At 31.8% G+C, this 18,931-nt stretch overlaps 3 protein-coding genes, 1 long non-coding RNA gene and 1 pseudogene across 5 annotated transcripts; 3 read left to right on the top strand and 2 right to left on the bottom strand.

Annotated features, from left to right (window-relative positions):
• Positions 1 to 1,970: 1,970 nt before the first annotated feature.
• On the top strand, positions 1,971 to 5,433 carry LOC124929400 (peptidyl-prolyl cis-trans isomerase CYP57). The gene is made up of 10 exons (XM_047469752.1): positions 1,971 to 2,240; positions 2,332 to 2,510; positions 2,629 to 2,730; positions 2,888 to 2,991; positions 3,072 to 3,195; positions 4,056 to 4,284; positions 4,425 to 4,467; positions 4,561 to 4,756; positions 4,861 to 5,004; positions 5,114 to 5,433. Exons 1-10 carry the CDS (start codon positions 2,021 to 2,023, stop codon positions 5,252 to 5,254), a joined length of 1,482 nt encoding a protein of 493 aa, XP_047325708.1. The 5' UTR covers positions 1,971 to 2,020; the 3' UTR covers positions 5,255 to 5,433.
• Positions 5,434 to 5,531: 98 nt separating this feature from the next.
• On the bottom strand, positions 5,532 to 6,240 carry LOC124929401. The gene is made up of 2 exons (XR_007098655.1): positions 6,084 to 6,240; positions 5,532 to 6,000 (listed from the first exon to the last, which is right to left on the bottom strand). It is a non-coding gene; the product is annotated as an uncharacterized LOC124929401 (long non-coding RNA).
• A 3,065-nt stretch (positions 6,241 to 9,305) lies between these two features.
• LOC124930852 (protein PLASTID MOVEMENT IMPAIRED 1-RELATED 1-like) lies at positions 9,306 to 12,280 on the top strand. 2 transcript variants are annotated; one of them, XM_047471215.1, is made up of 3 exons: positions 9,306 to 9,467; positions 9,711 to 11,146; positions 11,248 to 12,280. In XM_047471215.1, exons 2-3 carry the CDS (start codon positions 9,711 to 9,713, stop codon positions 12,101 to 12,103), a joined length of 2,292 nt encoding a protein of 763 aa, XP_047327171.1. In that variant the 5' UTR covers positions 9,306 to 9,467; the 3' UTR covers positions 12,104 to 12,280. The 2 variants fall into 2 exon arrangements, with proteins under 2 accessions (XP_047327171.1, XP_047327172.1); XM_047471216.1 differs by lacking the exon at positions 9,306 to 9,467 and having other exon boundaries at positions 9,691 to 11,146.
• LOC124930853 (ankyrin repeat-containing protein NPR4-like) lies at positions 12,188 to 14,429 on the bottom strand. The gene is made up of 2 exons (XM_047471217.1): positions 13,793 to 14,429; positions 12,188 to 13,068 (listed from the first exon to the last, which is right to left on the bottom strand). The coding sequence occupies exons 1-2, from the start codon at positions 14,381 to 14,383 to the stop codon at positions 12,388 to 12,390; spliced, it is 1,272 nt and encodes a 423-aa protein (XP_047327173.1). The 5' UTR covers positions 14,384 to 14,429; the 3' UTR covers positions 12,188 to 12,387.
• Positions 14,430 to 16,917: 2,488 nt separating this feature from the next.
• Positions 16,918 to 18,615, top strand: LOC124928892 (annotated as a pseudogene).
• Positions 18,616 to 18,931: the final 316 nt, after the last annotated feature.

The raw sequence follows: 18,931 nt of genomic DNA on the forward strand, positions 1-18,931 counted from the left end.
CCGAACAACCTCTTAATTCGAGTTAACATTTTATAAGAGAAATAAAAAAAAAAATTAATAAAAAATAAATTATATTCAAACTTTTACTTAATTAGTTCGGGTATACGCAAATTATTCCCTAAAAAGGCAATTTAATAATTTGAATAGATATTTCAAATATTTGTACATTAAAAGTTTTTTATTTAAATGATGAACCATTCTATTAATAAATTGAATACAATTTTTTTTTTAGAAAAAGATAAAGAAGAATATTGTGTTGGGTCCATTTGACCAAGATGGCGAAGATCAAAACCTGGTTCCGAGCCTGGAACAACAAATTACCGCAAACCTGATTTGGTTCTACAAAGAGCATGCATCAAAAGATTTAAACAGAATTTCTCAAATAAAGAAAAATATATAAAAAAAAGCCATACCACACAATGACTCATCTGAGTGAACTATTTCTATCGAATATTTAGCACTGACTCGTCTTTGTATTTTAATACTAGTTTATTTGTCTCTCAATTTACCTTGCTCTTTATATCATTCTGTTTGTCTCATTTAACATTTTAGTAATGTACAAAAACTATCAAATCGACGATAAGGGCGACATCATTTTACTTCACGAATTAGGTCCGGGTATAGTTGGTGGATCTCCAACTAACTCTTTTTACTCCGGCCCTTTAGTTTGGTGTGCCCTACGCAAGATAGAGAACAAGCTATTTTCGCCCTACGACTGCATATATTCCAAGCTATTATAAGGAGTCACCGAATAGAAGCGATATCGAAAATATCTTAATAGATGGTTTGAAGGTCTTCGAAGTTTTCTTGCTTGAAAATGATGGAATGAAGGAGGAATGTCGTCCCTGCGTCAAAACTTAAAAGTGTTTATTCAAAAAAAATATTCAACATGCTACTCTTTTAGAGTAACAAAGTGTTAGTAGAAAATGGAATAGAGAGGGAAAAAAGAATAACATAACATGACTTAATTAGATTGATCCTCTCCTTTTAGTCATAGACGGATCTATATAGGGGTTCGGGTAAGCTGAAGCGCACCCCGAAATTTTTTTACAATTCAAATTTGACAATATCTGCTAATTTCTTAAAAATCTTCATTATAAATTCATGGTTTGTTATTTAATTATTAAAAAAATAATTAAACTTACACTTATACATTCGTTTTATTTAAATTTTTTTCGTTATTTTTTTAAGCTCACCACGTTCCTGATTTTAATTGAGTCAGATCACTATTGCTGAGAATTTGGGCGAGTCAAACAAAACACTTTTATGGAATTTCATCCATAAATGCTGGTTGTTCAATTATCATTTTAAAATAAGAGAAAAAGAATGATCATAGAAAAAATTAAACTAAACCTGAATGGAATGATATAAGAAACCTTGTAAAAATGAAATTCTGAATAAGAGACTTATAATTAAAAGTATTAATATATTTATTAATATGAATATGCGTTCAACAAAATTAGTTTTAATTAAATATGAGTTATATTTAATTATTTATCATTATCACCGACCAATTATAATGGCACTTATAAATTAACATGTATGTAATGAGAATTTAAAAGACGGTCTTTATACTATTTCTTTTTAACTTAACTAAATAAATGTAAAACAAAAACTTGTCAATTTTATTAGGATAACTGGTATGTATTCCACAATTGATGGAAGGATTATTTCGGGGATATTCTAATTATTCCAAACAAATAATTATAAATTCAATATTTTTAAAATAATAATTCATTTTCTAAGGAAACAAATGAACCAAGTTGGTCAAGCAATATGAAAATAATAATAAAATGTATTTAAAAATTAATAAACCTCTTGGGTTATTTTATGTAAAGATTGATTTGTCCAATTATGATTAAAATTAAAATGAGAGGGGTTTTTGTTTTAAAATGTAAAATAAAATAAAATTATATATACAATGATACGACGTCGTGTTGTCTCTGAATGTACCAAATAAAAACCAAAGTAGGAGGTTCAACTTTGGAAGAGGAGAGAAGAGCTTAAATCGCCGGCATCAATGTCGACGGCGTACGTTCTAGAACCCCCGACCAAGGGTAAAGTCGTCGTCCATACGACGTACGGTCCTATCGACGTGGAGCTATGGCCGAAGGAAGCGCCCAAGGCTGTTAGGAATTTCATCCAGCTCTGTCTGGAGGGCTACTACGACAACACCATATTTCATCGTATCATCAAAACTTTCTTGATTCAAGGCGGCGATCCCACTGGCACTGGAACAGGTTTCTTGATTCAAAACTAATGATGTTTCACTACTTGTCAGTTAATAAAGATGTTAGTATTTTTGGACTTTATTTTTCTCAACTGGTGCAGGTGGTGAAAGTATTTACGGAAGCCCGTTTTCTGATGAAATCCATTCCCGTTTAAGATTCAAACACAGGGGTTTGGTTGCTTGTGCTAATGCTGGGACACCTAATTCAAATGGAAGCCAGTTTTTTGTTAGTTTGGATCGTTGTGATTGGCTTGATAAGATGCATACCATCTTTGGCAAGGTTACCACTCAGTTTTGTTGCAATTGTATTTATGTTTGTTTGACTAAGAAGAGAATAAAGGGAATTAAGATTTCTTTTCTCTTCCATTTTATAATATGCTGGGACTTGTTCTTTTCAGGTTACTGGTGATTCTATCTATAATCTTCTCCGTCTAGGTGAAGTAGAAACTGGTAAAGATGATAGACCATTGGATCCAGCTCCAATGATAATCTCAACTGAGGTCAGTTTTTTCTTCCTATTTCATTTCTCTTGAATTCATTTGTGGTAACAAATGAATTCACAAGTATGTTGACCCTATCTCTATGTAACAATTCAAGAATTTTGGTTTACTGATGAAATCCCTGATTTCCTTGTTCTAAATCATTACTTCTTATTAGGTCTTATGGAACCCTTTTGAGGACATAGTTCCCAGAAGACAACCAGCAACATTGTCTTCTTCGGTAACTGAAGCAGATAAAGGCCCGAAGAAAAAACCTGTCAAGTAAGATATGTCTGAACAGTAAAAAGGCGTGTTGTACTATGAATGTCTCAGATAACAAGAAAGATGAACTTGATGTGCAGAAAACTGAATTTGCTTTCATTTGGGGAAGAAGCTGAAGAAGAGGAGAAGAGTTTGGCTGCAGTCAAGACAAAAATAAAGAGTAGCCATGATGTATTGGATGACCCACGTCTCTTAAAGAATGAGGTAGGCATTATGTCTTAATATGCTTATCAACATTTGTGATTCACAGTCACAGTTCAATGAATATTTTACAAAACATCTTATCCTAAAGTATTAGTTATTGTCTTGCAAAAAAAAAAATTTTTCTTTATTCACAAGGATCCTTGCAAGATTAAGTGACATATTCCTATGGATGCTTTCAAATCTATTTTATTATTTTGGTACATCTGATTGAAACTGTCCTTGGTGTTTCTCTCCATAGTTTAGCTGCTTGTAGGGCACAATTTATGATAGTTATAATCCTTATCTGCTAGTCTGAAAAGAGCCTCATGTTGGTCATGTCAATAAATGGGAAGAGATCTGTCTTGTTGCTGGTTTGAACCAATGGTGAACACGTAAATTGTTGGCTACGAACTATTTGAAATTCACTAACTTCAAACCCATATAAACAAAAGGAAAATTGGACATACTAAGCATGATTTCCGCATAACAGAATAGGCTGGACATACTAAGCAGGATACATAACAAGTAAAAGTCAAGCCATTTAAGAACAGAACCAAGCAAAGTAGCAAATAACAAGAACTTAAGATAAACAATAATTCAAATAATTAGTTGGAACGGAATAACTTAAGGTGAAATGAAGAATGTATTGAAGAAATATATAGACATAATAGCAAGAACAGCCGCCAACAAGGACGATGACAATCAGAAAAAGCAACTAATGAAACTCTAAATAGTCACTAGGGCTTTGATATCATGTTATAATAAAAATAAGAAGACATTTTATTTATAGGAAAAGTGGTTGCAATAAACTCCCAACTATGACTTATATTTTTTTTTTGCTACGAACTGTGCGTTATATCTAATGTAATATATAAATGCAGAACTCATCTGATGCCAAAATAACCAGAGATGTTCAACTAAGTGTGAGAGAAGCTTTGAACTCAAAGAAAGAAGAGAGAAAGATTGGATCAGAAGCCAAATTTCCTAATTCTTTTGATAATAGTGATGATGATGATGAGGCAAGCTTTGATGCAAGAATGCGTCTACAGATACTTAAAAAGCAGAGCGAGTTCAAGGAAGTTCCACCATCTAAGCAAAAATCTAAAAAATGTATGAATGTTTCTTTTAAAAGGCTTCAATTTTATATCCCTTTTTGAGTTTCTGACATGGAATGTGTTCATCATTTTGTTTAATATTTGCTTAGCTTTGTTAGGAATCGTCTTCATAAACATGTTCTTTTTTATATGCAGCAAATTCTTCTCGGAAGGAACAACGGGAACATTTACCTTCAAGGTAGTGTAGTGTTTTATGTTTTATTATATATTATATGTATTGCTTTTGATTAAAACTGATTATGATTCTCTAAATGTGGTGAACGGATCAAAGATCTGATGATGATGACGACGGCGACGATGGTCCAAGTGTGGAGAAGTTGTCACTAAAGAAGAAAGGAATGGGTTCTGAAGCTAGGGCGGAACACATGGATAAGGCAGATTCAGACTTACAATTGTTTAATGAAACTGAACGGCAAAGACAGTTATTGAAAATGAAGAAGCGAAGACGCCAAGGACATGAAGCCGAGGTAATATGTTGTTCCCTCTTGCAAAGCTTATATAGAATAATATAGCAAGATCTAATCTTCAGAATATATAATAAATACACTCTTCTCTATTTCTTCCTCATTAGATGCTTGCAAAGCTGGAGAACTTCAAGAGTTCCATTTCTACAAAACCAGTTGAGTCAACTGGAAAGTCTACAAGCGGAGGAGGAGAAGAAGATTTGTCTGATTGGTCCAAAGTTGAGTTAAAATTTGCTACTGAAACGGGCAAGGTATGTCAGAGTCTGTCCAGACTTACTTTTATTTATTCTTTGTAAAGTTGATGAATGATGAATAAACTAACCAACCACCAACCATTTGTGTATGTGCACACAACAACAGGGTAAGATGACACGCAAAGACGATCCCAATGATTATGTGGTGCACGACCCTCTATTGGAAAAGGGAAAAGAAAAGTTCAACAAGATGATGGCTAAGCAAAAACGCAAAGGCCGTGAATGGGCTGGCAAATCTCTCACCTGAAGCTGACCTTGATGTTAGATTTCACTTCAGTAGCTTCAATATCCTCCCCTAGTCCCGATTCAGACTTTTTTTTTTTTTAAGCTTCTTCTTGTTAAATAACTTTGTATTCTATATAATTAGGAATTGTCTTTGGCCAACTCCTTTGATATTTTCATGGAAATTAGATTATTGTACACTTTGAGTGTTGAGCTATTAATTTTTATTTAACAAGTGAGGCTTGTTAAAGCAATAACAATGAAACCTTTGAAACATATATAATATATAACCATTGAAACCACAAACCCTTCTTCTTCTTCTTACATACAAAACCAGGTGCAAGAACACATTTTTAACCTCCTGAAACTGAAAATGAAATCAGAGACAGATCTCATCAAACTAACATTATACATGGCCAAGAAGATGCAGCACCTATTTCTCTTCTTCTTTCTTCTACTTCTTATCTTTCACGTCTTCTATTTTGGTGGTGGTGGTTCATCTTTTGTTTCCTTCTTTTCCTCTACGGTCAACTTCTCCAAAATCAGAAGCATGACAGATGCAAGATTTGTCATTAGCGGCAAGTTGTTGCACAGATGCGAAAAATACAAGGGTGCAGGAAATGATTGGCACAGCACAGATGTTGAGAGTCTTGGATTGATTGATTGACGCATGATCATTGATCAGCCTAACTTAATTTACCAGTTTCATTTATGTTTGAGAATTTTTACAGTCCCAGTACCCCTCTTTCTTTCCACTGATTGCTTGCTTTCCTACATCAAATCCAAACTATTATCAGGATCAATCAACAAAACAACCGACAGACTTTTCTGGGTATTATATAATATATATATACGTACAAGTCCAGGAGAATTTCTTCATCTTCTTCACCGGTAGAAACGGCCACTTCCTCAAGCTTGACGATCGGGCCGGGCCACTTGTGCCCCAGTATCTTCGTCTTCGCCTGCTTCTTCCTCCTCCTCTCCTCTGTGCTTGGCCTCAGTCGAACTCGCCATTTCTGAATGAACGACAAAGCAATGTGAAAACCGGGTTCTATATATTGAGAGTTTTGACTACTAATCTCCTTATATTTGATAATCAAATTAAGTTAAAAATGGATAATTAAATTTGTGATATTAATTTTTTTTTTATTTATATAGATAATTAAGTTAATTTGTTAAAAGACAAAATCTAGTTTTTATAATTTTATAACCACCTCAAATTGAAATTTCAATTAATCTTTAATAAGAAACCTCTATTTAACCCATTCTTTTTATTTCAATTAGTCTTAAATATATATATATATATATATATATATATATATATATATATATTAATAAGAAAAGATAAATAAAATTTATCTAAAACAAGTTTAAATTAAAATTAAAGTTATGATGTGCGGGATGATGCTAATAACTTTATTTTACATATAATTGTATTTGGATGATATCAAATGTGATTATTTACCCTTACAAAAACAAAAAAAAATGCACTTAGTAGCATTTTATAAGGTTAGACGTAAAAAAAATATTGTGTTAGTATGATTCAAAATTTAATTTAGTTAAAACAATTATTTTAACAAAATAATGTGAAATGTTATATTAATCTTCTTCAAAGAAGATTAACACTCTGGAATTCTATGAATATAGTTCTAATTGATTGGAAATTAATATACCTCAATGTTTTGAATTCTTGGTATTATAAATCATTTAGTTTGAACTAGTAAAATAATTAGAAAGATAAATTACTTAATTGTGTCTAGTTGACCTTAATTATCATCATTATCTGTTGCAAGTTTCTTATTATTTTGATGTTAATTTAATTTAAATATAATAACATGATTAAATATTTGATTGATTTTCACTTTATTAATAATAAAAAATAAAAAGATCCCACTCATGAAGTAACACCGGTACAAAAAGGTGAAGTATCACCTTCCTCATTTGTTGATTTTTTTTCTCTTTTTATATGTGGCGTTTTCTTAATGGATAAATGCACTACATGTACTCGTAACATCGAACTAACCAAGACGAGGAGAAAAGACAAAAAAAAATTGTTATTTTTTCGACCAATCAAATTACGTCACGTCATTACTTCTCTCGTTCTCTCCCAACTTTTCTCTCTTAATCATTTTTCTTTATATATTTACTAATTTAATAAATAATAATAATAAAATAATAAATGGGTAAAACGTAAACTTTCACCCTAATTTGTTTATGCTGCAACAATAAGTTTATATACATATTAAGAATTTAGAAAATTATGAGTCAACCCCAGTTTAAAACTTTCTTAATATTAAGTTTAAAAATGGACATTTTTAAATATTAATTTTATTTTATAAAAAAATAATTCACATTAAATACAAAGAGTTACATATGAAAATTTTAATTAATAAGTATTTAATATAATATAATGTATATAAAATCAAAATTAATAATTAATAATTTAGTATTAAATTGCATAAACAATTTACAAAATTAAAATTCTCATTATAAATGATTCAACGATTATGTAAATTGGTTGCGGATTCCTCCAAAACGAACTCATATTTGTGTTCTTAAACGATGACTATTATAGACTTATAGTAGAGCAACGAACAAACAAAACGGTGTCGGAATAATCTATATCAAGGAATAATCTATATCAAAGATTCTGAATTGCAGTTAAAATTATCCTTAGTTAAGGGTTGATAAATAACATTAAAAAAAATTATGCCAAATGAAAATGAATTTGAAATAATGAGAAATCATATAATGAAAAGATACATATAGATATCATCCATACAAAAGATCAAATTGAGTAACATTTTATTGTAAAAATAAAAAAATAACTCTAGAGTCTATTATTCAGACTATAAAAATCTGAGACGAAAAATATATAAGCAGAGGATGAGCACAGACTCGAGAAATGATCATCAACACAATTGAAATGTATAAACAGCAAACGACCTACCGACGATTGAAAATATTATTCAAACTATAAAAATCCGAGACGAAAAATAAGATCTAGTTAAATAGGATATCGGATCAAAACAAAATATAACATCAACTCAAATCTGAGTTATGAAAAAAAACAAGACCGATGCTAAAAAACAATCTAAATTTTAAAAAATAAGATTAAAAGTAAAATAGAATTTTGAATATATTTAATATATAAATATTATTATAATTTTAAATGAATTTTATATATTAGTTTTGTGTTATGAAATAAATTATAATTAATTAGAAGTTGATAATTAATTAATATGTAAACTATTTTTTTAAAAGGATAATATTAGTTATGATAGTTTTATATATTACACACAAAATTATTTTATATTTGCACATTGCACAAAATATATATTATATTCTATATAGTTTCTTAATAGAAAAATCCTTTAAATATAAAATATTAATATATGAAAATACTATAAAGTGTAAAGACAAAAAGTTAAATTGAATCCGATTTTAAAAGTAATGTAATATTTAGAAAAAGAAAAAAAAATGTAACGTAATACCAGGAATAATAAAATCAAATTTTTAATGTGAATCTGAAAACATTCGGTTAATTCTTAAATGAGTCAAGAAGATCAATATATTTAAAAACAGTATCATTTTCTTTATAATATTTTATCATAATATTTTCTTACATTTTATGATAATATAAATTAATGAATTGATTTTATAAATAAACTAAATTCAAAACAATGAATAAGAACCAGATTATAATGATATTTGTTTGAATTTATTAAATTAACACCAGGGTATATGTTTATAATCTTACTTTAATCTAAATATCATATAATTTTAACTCATATATAGTTGTAATATTACAAATTTCATTATTCTTACTACTTAATTCAATCTTACATATAAAAAACAAATTTACAAAATTAATAATAAAACAGCTTGTAGGACTTATTTGAAAATATAAAATTTTGTAATATTAATTAGACGGGATTATGATCTCCCCGTAACCTAGCTAGCTAGCTAGGTAGAGAATCCATGGGAACCATCACCATCATGAATGTGGTAAAAGCATTGACAGAGATTCGGTCTCCATATTTTGTTATTCAATGAATAGTAGGGCCAAAACGCACAAGAACTTTTCTCCCGCTGCATTTCCATGCGGTTTTGTTAAGCATCCGCCTTGAATTCTCTCTATCTCTCTTTTGCAAATTTAAACCACCAATCTTTAAGAGAGATTCGCGTCTCCTCCCTCTCAATCGGAGCATGGTATCATCAATGATCAAACCCTGGTGGTAAGTTCGATTCTTTCCTTTTTAATCGATACAATCTTATTATATGGAGATCGCTGCAAATTGTTCTTTAATGTAGGCAATTTCATCATCTGTTATCTGTTATCTGTGATCATCTGTGATCGCGATTGATTATAATCATGATTATTTAAGAGAATGAATATGATTTTGCTTCATTCATTTAAGAATGAATAAAACCGACCTCAGATGTTTCTCTTTAAAGTGTTTAATTGATCAATTGAGCAGATGAGGTCTCTAAGACACAATTCGAAGAAAGAAAACAGATCAGGTGATATAGGTTTTTCAAATCCAAACTTTAATTCCTCCAACGAAGACTTGCTAAGGTATCAGAAGAATAAATCCATGTGGAAGTGGAAGAAATTGAAGGCCTTGAATCACACTCGCCATCGTAAATTCAATTGTCATTTCTTTCTCCATGTACATGCAATTGAAGGTTTACCCTCTGTTTTCGAAGGACAAAGCTTAAGGATAAACTGGGAAAGGAATGACAGGGTGCTCCAAACCCGAACCGTCGTGGTTTCCCATGGAAATGCTAATTTCGAAGAGACTTTGTCTTATAAAAGTTCTATACATGCTAATCAAGACCAGAATCAACATACCATCAGATATGATTCAAAGTGCTTTAAGATTTACGTATCAACTGTTGGATTCCCAGGACATGAGACAGGCATACACTGGATCGATTTTTCAAGATTTCTTCCACTTACTTTGGAAGAATTGGAGGAGAAAGGCTCGGGTAAGTACACAGAAAGTTTAAATCTTACGGGAAATGCAAAAGGTGCTACATTAAAGGTTAGTCATGTGTATTCATTGATGGGGGGTCATCATTCAGTTGATACAAATGTTAACATGACTGTTTTCCGACTTCTGAATGATAATTCGAACCCAACCAATCATGCTTCAGACGTCCATTGTGTTAATTGTGGTACTAGTAGTGGCATGTTCAGTGAGGTTGGAAGCGTTTCAAGTATGTCTGATGATTTCGGTACCTCTCTGGAAATATTGACACCTTCAGAACCAACACTAGTTCGATTAACCGAATGCACACACGACGAGAACGAAGACATATGTGACTGTGAGGAAATTACTATAATTGACAGGGGTGTGGAATTTCCTGATAACAGAGAACCTGAATTTCTGGAAGACGAATGCAACGAGGAAAAGAAGGATTTGTATTCCAGCAGTTTAATCTATGAGGAAGCTAGGTTCATACCAGAACCAGAAGATGATGTAAATGAATCTGCTCTTAAAGAATTTTTGGATGAAGCAGAGAATGAAGAGAAGGGACTTTTGGATCTTCCATTGGCAATTCAATTTCAAACTGATGAACAACAAAGGAAGGAAAATCACTCCTTGGGAAACAACATAGATGTAAAGACGATTGAATTATTAGAAACACAGGCTTTGATGGAAGAATGTAATTTGGACGAGCAGGCATTTTCTAGTTCAACGAGTCCATCACTCTTAAGAAAAGCTAAAAATGAAGCACGGTTGATCTTGCAAGTAAGTATACCTGTTGTTCTTCCTATAGCAATGGGTTCTAGCATAATGGAGATACTTGAACATTGGGCATCGGTTGGACAAGAAAAAATGTTTACGCAGCTCGATGTGTTAATGCCTTTTGAAGACTTTAATAGGAAGAAGATGGACGAAACTGAGAGGTATATATATATGCTGGAAACATTTTCTGTTTTTGGATATAAATCCATACTCAGATGAGAAACTTACGGTTATTTATTTGATTTGTGATATTCCTATGCAGATTGTCTGTTTTGAATAGAAAACCAGGTGGTGAAGTTGACTCTGATTTTGTTTCAATTGAAGATGTTGCTCCTCTGGCCATGGAGAAGATTGAGGCCCTCTCCTTTGAAGGATTAAAGATTCAGTCAGGCATGTCAGACGAAGAAGCGCCTTCAATCATTAGGCCCCAGTTGATTGGTGGAAAACCGACCTTCCTAAATAAGGAAGAGGATTCTGATGACAAACAGGATACCCAAATGAATGATGTCAACGAATTAATAGACTTATCTATAACATTGGATGAGTGGATGAAGCTGGATTCTGGGAATTTCGGCGATGAATTAGATGTTCAAACTTCCAAGATTATTGCTGCTCATCTGGATGAAGATGCTGCCTTTGTTGGTGGAACTGGGGGAATTTTGGGAAACATTTTTACAGTGGCTATAAGGGTGCAGTTACGAGATCCCCACCGTGAATTTGAAACTGTGGGTGAACCTATGGTTGCTCTTATTGAGGTAGAGAGGGCTGTCATTGATGTGAAACCGAGAATATCCAACACAATCTCAAACAAGCCATTGTCGGGTAACAGAGACTTCCCTTTGTTCAAAATTATCGAGGTTCATGTTGTGGGATTTGCTACCAATCCCATGAAAAGGGAACCGTCTGGTGTCAGTTGGTTGGTTGCTTCTGGCATGGGTAAAAAGAAGAAGAATGTTTTTAGTAGCCATGGGAAGTCAAATGATTCAGAGATGCAAGATCATATTCAGTCTAGGGTGTGGAGCATCTCTGCTCACGTTTATGGTCCCGGGGCTCATTGGAAAGAGGTCGCAACGCAGACTGCACATATACGAAATCCCGACGTTGTTTTCCTGTCTTAATCGGTCAGGTTCATAATTTTTTTGAGTTTAATATATTACTTCATACAAGGAAAAAAAAACTCTTCTCAAAAACCAAAAAAAAATGTTTCAATTTTTAATTCTTTTAAGGAGTTCATTCATATTCATAGTTATTTCTCATATTTGATATACATTATTATACAGTTTATTATTTTGCATTAACAACCTCCTTGATAATAAATATAGAAAAGGATCTAAATTAATAAAAATCTCACAAGAACAATATCAATCAACCAACAATAGATGCTACAGACAGAATCACATAATTAGTAAACCTCGTTAGCATTGGGGATCCACCGGCGATTCTTCTGGTCCTTCCAAATCTTCATCAACAACCGAATGCTATGAAACACAAACAAGAGTAGCATTACAAAACACCAAATGGGGATAGCCACATACATAGTCCGCCTCATAGGGCCCCTTCCCTTCTTTGGGGTTATGGCCACGATGGAGAAGGCGTAAGTGAATGCCATGGCAGTGATAGTGAGCCACATGATGACCACGAGAATCCACATTTGGCTCCTCTTCTTGAATGGCAAACCGCTGATGAGGAGAAGGATGGTGCTGAGTGAGGCCACAAAACCAATTGTATTGGCCCGGAGGAAGTAAGGGTAAGTGTCGGGGTAATTGTAGGCCAAAACCGCCTCACCGGCTCGATGACCATTCTGGTCGTCTTGCCAGACGCCCCCGGGTGGGCTTACACCCGCTTGGAAAGCCATTGTGGCGATTAGAGAAGCCACCACCATTAGGGATTCTTGTTGCTTGGCCAACCACTCTCCTCTGGCCATATCTCTCCCGGTTAAAGCTCCACGTTTTACTAGTAGATTTATAATTTTTTCTTTGTCTTTGTCTTTTGCCATTTCTTTTACAATGTCCATTACCGTTTTCCCTCCCATATTCATCACGTTAACATTCACTCTTTTGTTATTCAACAAAGTATTCAACATCTGCATATCATAATTAGTGTATGTGTCTGAAAAATATATCACACAATGACAATAAAGATATTTTAAAGTAATGAAAAATATTATAATGAGATTCAGCCTACACTCAAGGAATCATAAATATTTTATGAAATCCAAATAAAGTAAACTATATTGTAATAATTAGTCATAAAGACTAAATTATTCTTAGTTCAACCTAATAATAGTATATTTTACTTTTCTATATATATATATATATATATATAAGAGTCATTTTCATCATTAATTAATAGACAATAATGAAGTTCATATATAGTCCCACCATAAATAAATAAGTAGATAGGAAAAATGAATGCAATGGTAATAATTAGGGTTAATTTGATTCAACTTTTATTCTTAATAGCTTATTTATGGTCACAGCTTTAAGCCGAACCCAATTAAAATAGCAAGAATATATATATAAAAAAGAATAAATAAGTAAAGTAAGAATATATATATATATATATATATATATAAATAGAATAAAGAAGTAAAGTAAGAAAAGTGATGAGCTTAATATTAAGAAAGAAAGAAAGAAACAAACAGAAAAAATATCTTGTCTGGAGAGAGTTTCTCTTTTATTGGTTTTGGACAATGATAAATTAAAGCATTTATAAGATTGTATTAATTATTATATATAAATTTTGAGCAATTAAAGATTAATAATAACTTGAAATGAAAGTAAAAGTAAAAGTAATTAATTACTCACCACCATATTGTGAGAGGTGGCAGCTAAATGCAAAATTGTATTTCCGTTGGCATCTTTGGCATTCAAGAGTTCATCATCATCATCATCGTAGGATACGTTTTGGACGAGGTCCTTCATTGCATCGACATTAATAATTCCTCCCCTTTTCATAATGAGATGCAAAATGGTCTCTCCCTGATCCGCATAAACCCTAGCCGCATGAGGACACTTACTCATAAGTGTTTTTAAGACATCAATGTGCCCTCCCATCGCCGCCAGATGTAGCGGATTCCTTCCGTCGATGTCGCGCGACAGGCAAAGATCCGGACTCGACAAAACCAGAATGTTCTCCACTGCTGCGGTGTGTCCCTTCGCCGATGCCACGTGGAGAGCCGTCCGATTCCGCGAATCCAGGAGATCGATCAGCTCCGGCGTCTTGTTGAGGACGGCGGAGACGAAGTCGCTGCGGTTACGCGCAGCCGCGATGTGTAAAGGAGTCCAGTTGTAACGGCCTACTAAGAATCGATCGAGTGAAAGAGGATCTTTCTTCACAATTTCTTCCAATTTCTCCACGTTTCCTTCTGCAGCTGCTTCGATTAGCTGCTGTTCCATTTTCTCTCTCTCTCTTTTTAGATAAAAAAAAATGATAATGGTTCATGAATAATAATGTTGAACTTTTTAAAGGGTAGTATTGGAAAAAGCAAGAACATTGTTATACTCCACCACCACCACCAAGAATTCCTTTTGTTTGGACTTTAGCACAGCTTGACTGACTTCACCACCTAATTACAAATGATATTTATTGTATTTAATAATTTGGATCCACATCAAGTTCTTCATTAAACTGATTTTAATTGATTTTGAATAGTGTCTTATAAATTAATATTTTCTGAGGGTGGTTGGGTGATCATTTCAATTTCAGTTGTCAGATTTTATAAGTTTAAGTTTGTTTTTTTTTTATAATAAAATATTTTTATATTATTTAATTTATTAATTAAAATAATTTATTTTCATTAAATTTAAATTTCAAAATAATTTTTAATAATTTGAATAAATAAAACTAATTTTCCTTAAAACAAAATATTTTCAAATATCATCTCAAAATCCCATTATTGAAGATCAAGCAAGCCTTCTTGTCGTATGGATACATGTTAAAGACTAAATTAGGGTTTAATATATAATTAATTATCAGTGATTTGCATAGTTTTGAAACGGTTCGGACCGGTAAGCCCGGTGAACTGATCGTCAAACCTAACTTCGTTGATGAAAAAATTAAAAACACAATCAACACAGTTAAACCCGGCCAACATGTTGGTTTGATCGAAAATTCAACAGCCCAATCACTTATTTTTTCTTACTTATCAAATCTTTCGGTTCTTTCATTCCCATTTTTTTATTTTTATTGAGTTTATATATTTCTAGTTTCATGTTATAAATTACTTATTTCTAGTTACACGTGGATAGATTATCAACTTAAAAAACTTAAAAATTTATATTTATTTTAAGTATGTTGTCCATAATAGATCTCTTCTTTAACTATTATTGTATAAATAATTTAATGAATTTTTACTATTTTATAGTATTTTATTATTATATGAAGTGAACTAAGGCCTTGTTTGGATTGGGGTATTAAAAAAAAACTAGAGAAGGAAAAAAAGTAATGATTGATGATAATTTTAAGGAATTAATGATTATTTTTAATAAAAAAATTTAAAGGGTTTTGATATATATGAATAAAATAAAAAATAATAATTTAAAATAAAAGGTATTTTAATATTTTGATTAATGAAAAAAATAATGTCATATTGTTTAGATGTGATTAGTTAAAAAATTGATTTTAGATAAGTTTTATTAAAAACCCATGAAGTCGGCCTAAGTAAATCAATGACTAAGTTTCTTGGTCATCAAGATGATTTTTATTAATATACTTTAATTAATATTATTTAGTTGGGCTAATACATGATTCATCCTTCAATTATGTACTAGTTTTGAAATCTACCATTAAAGTATTAATTTCTAATTTCTTGTAAGTGAATCTTTCAAAGTAGAAAAAATTAATATTATGTCATCTAATATAAATAAATATATATATATATATATATATTATGAGAAATGATTAAGAGATGGAATTTGAGGGAGGGGATGAGATAGGACGGGGAGGAAATGATGTGGGACAATTTGATTAGCTAAAAATTTAACAAAATTTCTCTCTTTCTTCTCTCTCCTCACTTTTTATTTTTTTTCTAACTAGTGACACATCATTCTCTCGTTCCTTCTTTCAAATTCCCTCATATATCACTCCTATATATATATATATACTATCATTTTAACACAAAATTTAAGAAAAAAAACTTAAAATCATTTCTTCTCTCTTTAATTTTTTTTCTTAAAAAAAAAAAAACTAACCTAAGTACACCATTTATACATTTATAGATATATTTATTATTTTTTTATTAGTTCTTTTACAAACATTTCATCATTTATTCTATATTTTATATTAGTAAAACATTTTTCATGTTTTTTATATATATTTAATTTCGAATTATATTTTTTACTGTAATTATCTTAAAAAAGGAGAACTAGAATAAATTTTTTAATTTTATAACCAAACTATGTCATGTCATTCATTTTCACATTTTATCTTTTAAATTAGGGAAATTTGAGGAAATGACCCTAATAACAGGTCTAAATGCGTATAGTGTGGAGGCATAATTTTTATAGCGTTGGTGACCCTCTTTTTTTAATGACAATTACACAACTCCAGTTGCTTGACGCACCAAAACCCTATAAAGTCACAATTTTTTTTTTCATTTTTGATTCATTTTCTCTCTCATCTAGGTCTTCTCCGCCGTAAACCCTAATGACGGAGAAGACTTTCTATTCTTTTTCATCGGCGAAGAACAAATCGAAGAGGCACCATTCCACTATATTCAATGGCGTAGAGCGGCGAAGAACTTCCAACGGCGAACTGCGTCTCCAACGACGAACGACGACGGCCAAAGATAAAATTTTCATTATATTTGTTTATATTTTGTGTTGATTTCGTTTACATATGATTGTTTGTGTTTATTTCGTTTATAGAACGACATTGATTCGGCCTGATTCGTTAAATGCAGGTTGGTTGGTTGATTTGTATATGACTGTTAATGGGCTCTCAGGTTGGTTGCGTCACGCAGTTACGTCACGCAGCTGCGTAACGCAGTTGCATTGCGTCACAAATTATACTCCCCATACCAGGTAGTTGGATTATACTCCCCCGATCAATCCTTCTGGTTGTGATCGCACTAGTATGTTTGGTACACAAATTTAATTTTTGTTTTCCATTGTGCCCCATAGATGAGGAAAATTAATTGTGCTGCAATCAACTTCTGTTTCTTAAATGTCAATTGGAATGCACAAATGATTAAATATGCTCTTTATCCATTATCCCGTATTAGTGAAATTCAATACTACTAGTCAACTGCATGTTGGTAGCACAAGATACCTATTGTTCCTCTTTTAGAAAAGATACATATTTAATAATAAAATTTAAATGGTAATTTTATGAATATATTTTTATGAACCAAACTTTTATTTGCTATTATATTCTTACAAGTTCTTTCACATGCTTGTCACATTAAATTGTGGATCACATTAAATTGTGGATTTGATCTTTCTTTTCTTGGCAGAACCATACAATTGACTTGGAAAGAGAGGTAGGAAAGAACCTGAAGTGTTGACTGCTGCATCGTTGAAACGATCATATGTAGAGAATAGACCGTACTTAGTCTCTGGATACAGCCAACATGAAATCTTTCCCAACTCTTTGGTTTCAAGTGCAATCAACCTCAAAAAGTTGAATTCATCGCAGCTTAATTCTCCCGGAAAAATTTGTTCCATGGCTGAGAAGTACAGATACATGAGCCAAACTTTTAAAAAGAAACTGGCATTTGGTAAAAACTTCTGTTTCCTATTCACTAAATTTGTTTGTTTATATAAGTTGTGTATATCTCATTTTCTGTGTTTTTTCTGATCCAATTATATCTAGAATACATGGATATGGCATTTTCACGAAACTGCCACATAGAGCTGGAGACATGGTAGTTTTCCCTCCTTCTAAACCTTTTTTTCGTTCTAGTCATGCGTTGTCTTCTCCTTACATTTAACATTTAATGTTGTAGGTAATCGAATATACTGGAGACATTGTAAGACCTTCCATAGCAGACCGAAAAGAACATTTGATATACAACTCTCTAGTGGTAAATTCAAACTTTGTATCAATTCATTTTGGATATGTATCACCATTTTTGTCTAGCATACTCAGTTATGCACTGATGATGTCACTTTCTTTGGTATGGAGTTGGAACTTACATGTTCCGTATTGATAATGAACGGGTTATTGATGCCACCAGAACCGGAAGCGTGGCACATTTAATTAACCACTCGTGTGATGTAAGTAATCAAAACTTAATTATATTGTAATCTTGTTTGGTTAAGTTGTATATTTTACATGCATATTTTGTTTTGCAGCCTAATTGCTATTCAAGAGTTATAAATACAAATGGTGATCAGCATATAATCATATATGCAAAAAGAGATCTTAAGCAATTGAAAAAATTGTCATATGACTACATGTTTTCAATTTGAAGTCTTTTTGCACTTTTTTTTATATATTTCCTGAAATTGCACAAATTTTATATATGTACATTGCCTGGAATTGCAGATTCTTCTCCAAAGGCGAGCAATTAGCGTGCTACTGTGGTGCTGAAAGGTGCAGAGGCGTTGTGAATGACGCCGAATCAGATGCACAGACATCGCCTTTATGTGTACAAAGGAAATATTTGATAGAATGGAAAGGAGAATGAATTGATTCTTCTGTAGGCTTAAGAATTTATGCATTGTTACAGATTTTCTAATACATTCTTTTTTTCTTGATTATTATTATTATATATATTGTAATTGACATCAGATGAGAATATATATATACATATAAGGGAAGTGGGAATCCAAACCAACCTATATGTAAATGGGCTTGTGATGAAATGTGAAATATTTATATTTTAAATATGTATTATCAATAATTTGGCTCTGCCATCTTTTTAACATCTTCTTATCCAGCTTAATATTTGGTTGTCATTAATTTCATTTTTTTTACATTATGTAATCTTTTCACATAATGTC

This window comes from Impatiens glandulifera, chromosome 3 (assembly GCF_907164915.1).
Source record: "Impatiens glandulifera chromosome 3, dImpGla2.1, whole genome shotgun sequence".
Taxonomy (NCBI): Eukaryota; Viridiplantae; Streptophyta; class Magnoliopsida; order Ericales; family Balsaminaceae; genus Impatiens; species Impatiens glandulifera.